Genomic DNA, 12,864 nt, shown 5'->3' on the forward strand with positions numbered 1-12,864 from the left:
GACACTATCAAAATCAGTACACTTGGTATACTATGTGAAGGGTATACAGCATAAGATAGTAAGCACCTTGGATATATTCCCACAGGGGCGACTACAAGGGGCTGACTTGTACATTATTTTCTACACGAATGGTGCCCTGATGTTGTACAGTAGTACAACATCTGAGTGGCAGTTATACAGTAGTCCTGCTTATAATGTTCACACATAGCATGTGTTGGATGTGATGCACTGATCTCTCAACAATGGCTGGAAAATTTGGTTATTATCATTTAGTTCACTTATTCAGCCAAAAATATCTACATACTGGGTTGGAAAGAAGTTATTTGTAGTACCATAATTAACTGCAAATGTGACAGAAACCACTGGCTAAAAGGAGCCCCTAATAATCTAATTACCTGAATATGTCCTGTAAGAAGATATAAGTCTCTCCCCCCAATTTTCACTTGTATGTCCTGGATCTGAATCTACAGAATGAGAAGAGACAGGAGAAAAGAAAAAAAGCACACGAAGGGAAATGCAGAATTCAACAAACCAACATTTTTCAAAAGACCACTAGTTAGTTAGTCAATGATAACACACTCTTGTTCCAAAAGGTTATTTTTTTAGGGTAAAGCCAAAAGTACACGTAAAATGAGGTTTGGCCACACCTAAGATTTCAGTTTCTTCAACTAGAATATTAAAATTAAGAAAGTCAACCATGCAGTCTTCAATAGATATTACAGATGCTATTTATTAAAACATATCATGGCCTTTGAGGTTATACAGTTTTTCAAACTGTGAATAATGATAAAAGATGCAGTACTCTACCACTGTTTTTCCGTTTAGAATTCATCTTTAGAAAACCTGAATAACAGACTTTAATCACCCTTTTTGTTTTAAGAGGGCCAAAACTACTCAGAAGAATACTTTGGGCTATAGTTTCATTCTAGACTACCAAACTTTCTATAAATTATACACATTTCAAATAGTATAAAATGCTACACTGACGACTACTAAAGATCTCTTAGAAAGAGCAGCCTAAATCAAAATGTTTACCAGCTGAGGTAAGAATATGGAATTCTGTCTAACAATTCATGAGAGACAAACAGAATTATGGAGAATTAACTTTTGGCACTATGGCTAGAGCAGATATTTTTACTTATAAACAATATGCCAATTTAACTCACAATAATACTATTCTGATATTCATAATCTCAACGTATTGACACATACTTTTTTCCACTATCACTATTATGGATATTAAGTATGAATTCAGTTAGGTATAAGACAACAAAAGGGTTAAAAGAAAACCTTTTAGAGAACAAGTACCCCTAAACGTAGCATTTGAAAATTTTAAAGATAAGCTTAACAGTTTACTGATGAGAAGGCTTACTCAATTGAAAGTGAAATCATTAATAAAAGTAACATTTAGACCAATTCTAAAGCAAGTGGGTACATGGATTCAATGACAAACCTTTCAATGAACACTTGTATTTCAAAAGTGAACACATTAAATTTGTAACTAGAAGAATTCCATGAAGAATATTTAAAATTTCATTTCAAAACAAGCAAAAATTTAAAATGGCCTCCATAGATTATAAAGGAAAAAAAAGGTGACAACCAGCAAGTTGTGTCAACAAATACAGTTAAATGGATTATTAAAGTAGATATTACTCCAGTAGATATTAAAGCATATGAATAAACTGAACATTCATTAATATAGGAAGTAGTATAATAGTTTATCCAAATCTTCCTTTCAAAGTAATCAACCCACCCTCACTCCACACACCCCTTAACTTTTATTCAAATAACTATGTTCATATGTGGGACATCTAAATAAGAATTCTATAAAAGTTTATTGATGAGCTGAAAAATTAAAAGCTTCCATATGCCGATCCTTTCCTCAAGCCACTTCCTTCTATGCTATACTGTGACTGGACTATAATGAAACTATTGCTACCTATTGAGGTTTTTGTAAAACTTTTAAGTGCTAAGCAGAGCAACTCTCTCTCTCCCTCATATGTTCTTCATAGCAAGTTGAGAATAAGAAAAAAAAATACCAAGAATAATTTAAAAGGTTTGCACTGTATGTCTGAAAAAAATTTTAATATTCCTAGCTAGTATGGCTCAGTGAATTGAGTGCCGGCCTGTGAACCAGAGGGTTGCCAGTTCAATTCCCAGTCAGGGCACGTGCCTGGGTTGTGGGCCAGATTCCCAGTGGGGGGCACATGAGAGGCAACCACACATTGATATATCTCTCTTTCTCCCTCCCTTCCCCTCTGAAAATAAATAAATAAAATCTTTAAAAAAATTTTATAATAAAGAATCATGGGGAAGGGACGAGAATGAACCTGTAATAAATAACCTCTGTGAAAATCACCAAAAGGTGATTAAGAGAAGCACTGATTTAATTTGCTACTTTAATATGGTTATTGAAAAAATTGTATTAGTTTTACTTTAAAAAGTTCCTCTCTCTAAATCTGCTTGACTCACAGTAAATAGAACAAATCTTTTAATGGCTTCTAAAGCTTAAGGAAAATAAAACTTCTAAGGATGGCAGGTAGAGACAACTTAGTTTAAAACATTTGAACATGCTCTACGACTGCCTCCATTGACTTTGGAAACAGATACTATATATCTCTTTGGATTTTCTCATACCATGTTATCTACATATGCCAAAAATAAATTAGTAAGCAAATAAATAATGTTTTCTAAGAGGAAACAAATATTTACAAGTGAAGAATGTTGTATCTTCCTAATTATTTAAATAATACAAACTAAAATGATGAAGTTAATACTACTCACTTACTTCTACAGGACACAGATCTATCAAAAACTAAAGAAAAACATGTGTCCCAATGTTGTCTGAGGTAAAAGAATATTCATACACTGCTGGAGGCTTTGTAACTACAATTATTTTGGAGAAACATCAGAGAAATGTTTAATTCTTTAACCCCGCAACCCTTCTCTTAGGAATGAAAAGAAATAATTCAGGGTATAATAAAAACACAATGTATAAAAATGCTTTTGATGGCATTACTCATAACAAAATAACTACAAGTTTAGTTTGGAGGCCAAGAAGAGATTCATTCATGTGTAGACCTCTAGATAGTTGTTCAGTACTTTCATGCCAATAAATTGTGGCTTTCCCTTGGATGCCATTAAACTAGGAAAAAAAGAAAATAAATATGATTTTATGACTGGTTGTGTAGAAAAAAATTGCTTAGGTACAAACACCAGCTATTAGTTAGTTATTGTGCTAAAAACTTTATACTATACAGTGGCAGCACTGTAAGGCACCTACCCAATATTCATTCTCTTTTTCTTACCAGAAATACTCCAATTTTAAATTGGATGACAATCTGCCTAGCTAAAAAAGTATTTGACTTTTCAGATCTCCCAGCAACTAGGGTAGCCTAACCAATGAGATGCAGACAGAAGTTCCTAGGAATGTTGTTTCACTGGGAGAAAAATACTTTTGCTTTTGGTCCTTGCTCTCCTATTTTCTGCCCAAGAAGCAGCAGATGATTTGTGACTCTAAGGTAAAATGCCAAAAACAAAGCCTATATATGAGCTAAGCATGGCAGAGTAGAAAGATGAAAAGAGCGCAGTCCCTGATGGCATTATTGAACTTGGTAGGCTTAGCAGTTCACACTAGGGTATCTCAAAATAAAGACTAAGAATGGCTCATTTCACTGATGGCATCACTGTTAATTTTGGGACCAGCGAGCCTTCCTTGGACAATATGAACATCTTTTTAAAAAACAGTAATGACTGTGTTTTATAAAAACACATTCATTATTTTAAAAATTCAAGCCATACAAAAGTATACAAAGAAAGTAACAACCCCAAATCCTGGAAATAAAATGTTAACATCTGGTGAGTATCATTCCACGTTTCCCTCTAAATATATATAAAGTCAAAGCAACTAGGACAAAGAGAGAGAGAGAGAAAGAAATTTATGTAAGAATTGGAAAATATATACATGCCCTATTTGAAAATAAAAAGCTGTAAGATTATATTAATCCAACATAAAAAGAAAAAAAAAACTAAAGGAATTGCTTCTTTTCTATGTCATATACTAAAATATAAACACACATATAAAAGAATAAGAAAAAATTAAAAAATTTAAGCACTTATTAAAAAAAAAAAACTATGTATTTCAGTGTGAATCCTTTGGTATGAGACCCATAACACACCCACTAGGTTTAGGCTTAGTTCTACAATGAAACAGACTTTTAAACATTCTTCTTTCAATATGTGTATTAATATCTGTCTTATATGCATATACATATAAATATACAGAATATGACTAACACAACCAAACATACTTATTATTCTATAACCTATTTTTCAGTTTATATAGTATGAACATCTTTCCATCCTGCATATCCTCCTATACTATTTTTAAGGATAAAATCCGATCTCTTCATTGGATTTACCATAATTTAACAAATCTTGTATTAGTTGACAGAATTTTTCTGGTTTTTGTTTTTGTTATTATAAACAATGTTGACATAAATATACTTAAAGATAATTTTTACTCATCAATAATTAAATGCGTAGACCAAACACCAAAGAATAAGTCAATATTAATAAATTTTTAGTTTTTGATATATGTTATCAGATTTACCTCCAACAATGTACTCCTATAATTTAAATCTACTAAATAAAGCAAGTTCCTATTTCCAGCTATGGACCATTTGGTATGATTTAGGCCAACAATAGTTTTGTCAATCATTATACGCTGTATTTCCTTGATTACCCACTGATTTTTTCATATATTTCCTCCTTTCTTACTGTAATTTTGTTATTCCAAACTACTTCCTTGCACCTTTTGTTCATTTTCCCATTTTTGTGTTTTTCTCTTCACATTTAAGAGGTTTTCAAATACTAAATATATTATGACAAGGGTTGTTATATATGTAAATATTTCTCCCTCTGTATCTTTATAATTTTAGCTAATATTTTAAATTATAGTACACTGCACAGAATGTCAAATTTGGGATTGATGCTATAATTATATTTTATATGAGGATTATCACTTACTGGTCCTCTGCATTCTACTTTATTTTTTTTTTAAATAGTAACAGTAAGACAGCTGGAGTGTAAATAAGTCATTTTGCCTTCGGCCTGGGGAAATTCTTTATGCTGTGTGTGTGTGTGTGTGTTCATGCACATGTGGGCAAAAACTAAATCTTTCATTTATTATTTTCTAAAATTTGTCTATTCAGCCTATTGAAAAAATAAATATATATGTTTAAGTCCATCAATATCTTGTTCAGCATTACCATGTAACCTTTCCTAAAGAAAAATAAGAGGCTGGTATGAGACAGTCTTAGAGACAGCTGCAACATCCCTCTAAAATTCAATTAGGTGAAAAAATTGTAGCAGGGGGAAAATATATAATCCAATTAATAAAATATGAATTCAATTATGTTTATTCAGTGCCTAAAGTTCCTATCTTCTTAAGTAACATTTTCCCCTTTGATTCTAAATAAAGGTCAAATAAGCCACCTGATCTATTAAAAAAGGTTCTCATGGGAAATGTATCATTTTGACACCTTATTTATTTCTAAAAATGTTGACAGTGTTTGAATTTATCTAACTTCCTTCTTCAAACTACTACTAGAAATATTACTGTCACTGAAAAACAGAACCTGATTCTTTGAGTACTTTAAAAATGACTAACAAAAGGACCTCCAGGGGAGGAAATATGAGATAAGTACATATAAAAGTACATAAGCACCTTCTGAGCTACGTGACCTAGTAATAGCTTCAGAACACTGCTGAACAGTAAGGAAAATCACACTTCAGGAAAAAAACCCACAACATTCTGAATCTCTAGAAAAAGTCAGTGTAACTAAAAATGAACAAATCACATATGTTCTTAATTACTCCAGAGTAATTTTCAAGATTTAAAATATCATGAGTGTTTAAGAACAGTTTCTAATTTCTAGTTCAAGCTAAGAGACCTCCCTACTACCTACTTACTTTTAAAAATGTATACTAAAAATTAAATATTTTCTAAAGCTATCTTAGATTTCAGAATCAGGATCATTTACATATTGATGATGAGGATGGCTACAAAACTGTAAGTAGGATATACTGTTATCTCTGTACATACACTCAGAGTGAAACACTTATCTTCTGTTAGTGAAACTGAAACATTCTTAAGAATAGTTCATTTTTAAAATTTCATGCAAGGGATAAAAATTATGATAAATATGTAACATTCAAGTATGAACTAGTTTCAAGAAATATTAGTTCAGGGGTAAAACACAACCTAGCAACTTACTAGTGGTAATAAGGTTCTAATCCATTCTGACTGATATTGACTGATATCAAGTATCATTTCTGATATATAAGAGTTTTGGGGGAAAAAGTAATATGAATTAGGCAGTTAGCTTCAATAATGCCTCTTTTTCTGAGGGGGGTACATATTTCTGATTCATTTCTGAATCTAAAATGCCTAAACTTTTTTCTCTGGTTGGTTCAATAGTACGTCACAAAAACTCAACTTTTTCCCGAATCTACCATACCCTATGATCCCTATTTCATTATCAAATGCTCCTCAAAAAATTAAGTCTGAAACTAATAATAGGTTTGTAATAAACAGTGAGAGTAAGAAAAAAAAGCAAATTCTTTTTAATTTTTGATTAAGAAATCATGTTCAGTGTGAACTATATGAATTTCTGCCTCAAAATGGTAAATCTTAAATACTGACATACAAAAATTTCTCTACTGGAGTGAAAGAGGAATAATATGAGGAAAACCATAGTAAAAGATGATTAAGATTTTACAGAAAAAAAAAATTCTACCTGTGTCTGAATCTCGTTCTTCATTTCTTGATGGGCTAATGGTAAAAGGAAGTTTACGTTTCATGGATGATTTCTCTTTCATCTCCTTGCCCACATCACTTCGATCAATTTTTGGAGTTCTGCTGTAGGATGCAATCTTGTCTTTACTCTAGTAAAAAATCAAATATGAATAAAATTTTAACAATATTAGCTAAGTACAGGACTTCCAGCTCACCTCCTCACACAATCAAAGCAAAATTATAGCTAAACTACCAAACAAGTATCACACTCACAACTGTCAGAATATTGAGCTGTATGGAAATCCAACAACTAATGAATTAAAGACACCACATTCATCCAGACAGGTAGGGATGGAAGGGCAGAGATGCAGAAGAGGCTGGTCCCAACCCCACATGTGGTGGATATAAAATAGAGGTACATCTCGGGAGCAAGTGATCCCAGCCCCACACCAGTCCACCTAGACCAGGGTTCCAGTGCCAGGAAGATAAGTCCTATTAACTTCTGGCTGTAAAAACAGTGGGGGATGGGTGAGCAGAAGAAACTTCGGGATTCTTAGGCATCTCCTCTTGCAGGGCCCCTCACAAGGTCTTAAGACTCACTCCCTCTGGGCTCCAGCACTGGGGCAGTACTTTGAAGGGCACCAGTGGCATACAGGGAGGAACTGAAGTGTGTATGGCATCAGGGCGAGAGCTGGGGGACAACTTCCTCCCAGTCAGAACTGCAGACAGTGGCCACTGTACCTTTTATGAGCCCTGCCCCACACAGAGCCACAGTGTGGTGGCATCATATCTGAGTCTCCATCACCCTGGCTTAAATGGTAAGCCCTGCCCCGACAATTACCTAAAGTTCCACCCCATCCAAATTATGTGCCCACCTAAGCTGGTAACAGTGGCTTTTCCATATGAAGGGCTAGGCTAGGCATAGGCTTCAGACCTTCTTAAATCCACTCAAACATGCAACTGCTAAGCCCAGATCCGTAGCTCTCATTGGGTGGCTCCAGGCATGGCACTAACAGCAGCCATCTGCAGATCATTTTATAGCTTAAGCCAAGGGGCCCAAGACAGAACACAGGTGGAAGCTGACCTTGGCCTGCACCACCTGGGAAACACCAGAGCCTGTGCACCCAGCAGACAGTTACAGACCTCGTCAGAGTACCACCTAACCACCTCCAAAAGCCACAGAGGTAGTGGTTGCTAGCTGGGGGTCACAGCTAATTCTACCAGCTGCCTGAACTGGGTAAATCTATCCCGTTGACTTGCTGATGGCAATTAAGACTCATCTACAAAAGGAAGGAGTACTTAGACCACAGAGGGCACGACTTGAGTACCTAGCCTGGGGGATAGGGAAGGCTGTGTCACTGGACCCTACAGGACACCTAGTACCTTAGGGCACACTACCAAGACAGGGAGTCATAGCAGCTCTACCTAATACATAGAAACAAACACAGGGAAGCTACCAAGTGAGGAGACAAAGAAACATGGCCCAAATGAAAGAACAGATGAAAATTCCAAATAAACAACTAAACAAAATGAAGATAAGCAATCTATCAGACGCAGAGTTCAAAACACTAGTGATCAGGATGCTCAAGGAACTCAGTGAGGACTTCAACAGCATAAAAAAAAGATTCAGTCAAAATGAAGGATACACTAATTGAAATAAGAATTTACAGGATATCAATAGCAGAGTGGATGAAACCGAGAGTCAATTAAATGATTTGGAACATAAGGAATAAAAAGACATCCAATCAGTACAGCAAGGAGAAAAAAGAATCCAAAAAGTCAAGGATAGTGTAAGAAGCCTCTGGGACAACTCCAAGCATTCCAACATTCACATCATAGGGTTGCCAGAAGAAGAGAAAGAGCAAGAAATTGGAAACCTATTTGAAAAAATAATGAAAGAAAACTTCTCTAATTTGGTGAAGGAAATAGTCATACAAGTCCAGAGAGCACAGAGAGTCCCAAATAAGATGAATTCAAAGAGGACCACACCAAGATGCATCATAATTAAAAGGCCAAATGTTAAAGATAAAGAGAGAATCTTAAAAGCAGCAAGAAAAAAACAGTTAGTGACCTACAGGGGGGTTCCCACAGGACTGTCAGCTAATTTCTCAGAAGAAATTTTGCAGGCTAGAAGGGATTAGCATGAAGTATTCAATGTTACAATCTAGATTACTCTATCCAGCAAAACTATCATTTAGAATCGAAAAGTAGATAAAGTGCTTCCAGACAAGGTAAAGCTAAAGGAGTTCATCATCACCAAACCATTATTATATGAAATATTAAAAGGAATTATTTAAGAAAAAGATAATTAAAACTATGACCTTTAAAATGGCAATAAAGAGGACTTCTGGCCAAGATGGAGGCATAGGTAGACACACACTGTGCTTCCTCACACAACCAAAAGAAGGACAACAACAGCTTTAAAAACAAAAAACAACTAGAACTGACAGAAAAATCGAACTGTATGGAAGTCCGACAACCAAGGAGTTAAAAAAGAAACATTCATCCAGAACAGCAGGAGGGGCTGAGATGGGCAGCTGGTCAGAGAGGACTCTAGATGGGGCAGCAGCTGGAGGACTGGGGCAGGCAAGCCTCAGCTGGCGGACCTGGCGAGGTGGTGGCTTGCAAAGTGGGTGGTCCCACATGCACATGCACATAAACTGGGAGGAACAACTGGGGAGTGAGATAGAATGCACAACCCAGGGTTCCAGTATGGAGAAATAAAGCCTCAAAGCTTCTGAGTGAAAACACCTGTGGGGGTTGAGGCAGCAGTGGGAGAAACTCCCAGCCTCACAGGAGAGTTTGTTGCAGAGACCCACAGAATGTACAGAAACCCACCCACCCAGGAAGCAGCACCAGAAGGGCCCAATTTGATTGTGGGTAGCAGGGGAAATGACTGAAAACTGGCAGACAGCAGAGAGCAGAGAAAGCAGCACTGTTCCCTCTCAGACCCCTCCCTCACATACTCTATCACAACACAGCCACGTGGTTTGCCCTGCCCTGGTGAACACCTAAGGCTCCACCCCTCACACGTAACAGGCATACCAAGAGAAAAAACATGGCCCAAATGAAAGAACAGATCAAAGCTCCAGAAAAAATACAACTAAGCAATGAAGAGATAGCCAGCCTATCAGATGCAGAGGTCAAAACACTAATCACGATGCTCACAGAAATAGTTGAGTATGGTACAAAATAGAGGAAAAAGTGAAGGCTATGAAAAATGAAATAAAGGAAAATGTACAGGGAACCAACAACGATGGGAAGGACACTGGGACTCAAATCAATGGTTTGGACCAGAAGGAATAAATAAACAACCAGAACAGAATGAAGAAACAAGAATTCAAAAAAATGAGGAGAAGCTTGGCTTAGGAACCTCCAGGACATCTTTAAACGTTCCAACATCTGAACCACAGGGGTGCTAGAAGGAGAAGAAGAAGAAGAGAAACAAATGGAAAACTTATTTGAAAACATAATGAAGGAGAACTTCCCCAACCTGACAAAGGACATAGACTTCAGGAAGTCCAGGAAGCTCAAAGAGTCCCAAAGAAGTTGGACCCAAGGAAGCACACACCAAGGCACATCATCAAGTTACTCAAGATTAAAGATAAAGAGAGAATCATAGAAGCAGCCAGAGAAAAGGAGACAGTTACCTACAAGGGAGTTCCCATTAGACTATCAGCTTATTTCTCAAAAGAAACCTTGCAGGCAAGAAGGGACTGGAAAGAAGTATTCCAAGTCATGAAAGGCAAGGACCTACATCCAAGATTACTCTATCCAGCAAAGCTATCATTTAGAATGGAAGTGAAGATAAAGTGCTTCTCAGATAAGGTCAAGTTAAAGGAGTTCATCATTACCTAGCCCTTATATGAAATGTTACAGGGACTTATCTAAGAAAAAGAAGATAAAAAATAAGAAAAGTAAAATGACAACAAACTCATAGTTATTAACAAGTGGACCTTAAAACAAAAACAAAAAACTAACTACGTAACAACTAGAACAGGAACAGGTTCATAGAAATGGAGGTCACATGGATGGTTACCGGTGGGGGGGGGGGGGCGCGTAGGAGGGGGAGAGAGGGGGAAAAGGTACAGAGAATAAGTAGCATAAATGGTAGGTAGAAAATAGACAGGGAGGTTAAGAATAGTATATGAAATGTAGAAGCCGAAGAACTTATATGTACGACACATGGACATGAACTAAAGGGGGGGAATGTGGGTGGGGGGGGTGTGCAGGGCGGCGGAGAATAAAGGGGGGAAAATGGGACAACTGTAATAGCATAATCAATAAAGTATATTTAAAAATGGCAATAAATAAATAACTATGAACAGTTAAATCTAAAAACAAAGTAAGCAAACAAGCAGAAAAGAATCACAGATACGGAGAACATTAGGATGGTGGCCAGTGGGGAGGAGGTCTGGAGGAATAGGTGAAATGGTGACGGGATTAAGAAGTAGAAATTGGTAGTTACAGAATAGGCAGGGGGATGTTAAGATCAAGTATAGGAAATGGAGTTACCAAAGAACTTATGTGTATGAGCCACAAACATAACAAAGGAGGGGGAAATCACTGGAGAAAGTGTGGGGTGCTGGGTGAAGGGGGCAAAGGGAAGAATTGGTACAACTATAATAGCAATGATTAATTTAAAAAGAAAATAAAAATAGCAATACCCCCCCCCCCCCCCCACCGAAAATCAAAGAATATTAGCTGAGTATCAAACCAATGGTTTGGAGCAGAAGGAAGAAATAAACATTCAACCAGAACATAATGAAGAAACAAGAATTCGGAAAAATGAGGAGAGGCTTAGGAACCTCCAGGACATCTTGAAACGTTCCAACATCCGAATTATAGGGGTGCCAGAAGGAGAAGAGGAAGAACAAAAAGTTGAAAACTTATTTGAACAAATAATGAAGGAGAACTTCCCCAGTCTGGCAAAGGAAATAGACTTCCAGGAAGTTCAGGAAGCTCAGAGAGTCCCAAAGAAGCTAGACCCAAGGAGGAACACACCAAGGCACATAATTCCATTAGCCAAGATGAAAGAGAAGGAGAGAATCTTAGAAGCAGAAAGAGAAAAGGAGACAGTTACCTACAAAGGTCTTCCCATAAGACTGTCAGCTGATTTCTCCAAAGAGACCTTATAGGCAAGAAGGGGCTGGCAAGAAGTATTCCAAGTCATGAAAGGCAAGGGCCTAGATCCAAGATGACTCTATCCAGCAAAGCTATCATTTAGAATGGAAGGGAAGATAAAGTGCTTCTCAGATAAGGTCAAGTTAAAGGAGTTCATCATCACCAAGCCCTTATTATATGAAATGTTAAAGGGACTTACCTAAGAAAAAGAAGATCAAAAATAGGAACAGTAAAAATGACAGCAAACTCACAGTTATTAACGACCACACATAAAACAAAAACAAGAGCAAACTAGGCAAACAACTAGAACAGGAACAGAACCATAGAGATGGAGATCACGTAGAGGGTTGTCAATAGGGGAGAGGGAGGGGGAGAGGGGGGGAAAGGTACAGAGAATAAGTAGCATAGACGATAGGTGGAAAATAGACAGGGGGAGGGTAAGAATAGTGTAGGAAATGTAGAAGCCAAAGAACTTATAAGTATGACCCATGGACATGAACTATAGCGGGGGAATGTGGGAGGGAGGGGGTGGGCAGTATGGAGTGGAGTGAGGGAGGGGAAATGGGACAACTGTAAGGGCATAATCAATAAATATATTTTTTTTAAAAAAGAGCAACAATAAAACTTTTAGTGAGTCCAATCATAAAAATGAGAGAAAAATAAAAACTGGGATTGGGTCCTAAATACAATTCCAGATATGCAAAGTACTGTATTCATTTTTATACCACTAAAATTTAAGGTCTGAAAAAATGAGTTTTTTAAAGAAAACATGTATTTGTAAAAATTAGTTTATAAAAGAAATATTCAAGGAAGATATTTTCCATTTCATGTAAACAACACTACAGCATAAAAGAAGCTACCCAATCCATTTTTTAAGTCTCGAATAAAACTCATACGTGAGATTCCCAAATAGAATTTATACACTAAATTGATTATGAAAT

At 36.5% G+C, this 12,864-nt stretch overlaps 1 protein-coding gene across 10 annotated transcripts in view; it reads right to left on the reverse strand.

The window, feature by feature from the left end:
- Positions 1-12,864, reverse strand: part of ANKRD12 (ankyrin repeat domain 12) — a 139,972-nt gene that overhangs the window by 69,016 nt on the left and 58,092 nt on the right. For 8 of the 10 annotated variants that reach the window (XM_045187702.2, XM_045187704.3, XM_024580247.4 and 5 more), the window contains 2 exons: positions 6,801-6,948; positions 396-464 (listed from right to left, as the gene is read on the reverse strand). In XM_045187702.2, coding sequence (XP_045043637.2) covers positions 396-464; positions 6,801-6,948 — 217 coding nt within the window. The remainder of the gene's footprint in view (positions 1-395; positions 465-6,800; positions 6,949-12,864) is intronic. The other 2 variants (XM_024580245.4, XM_071219519.1) reach the window with 1 other exon arrangement.

This window comes from Desmodus rotundus, chromosome 10, assembly GCF_022682495.2.
Source record: "Desmodus rotundus isolate HL8 chromosome 10, HLdesRot8A.1, whole genome shotgun sequence".
In the NCBI taxonomy this organism is placed as follows: Eukaryota; Metazoa; Chordata; class Mammalia; order Chiroptera; family Phyllostomidae; genus Desmodus; species Desmodus rotundus.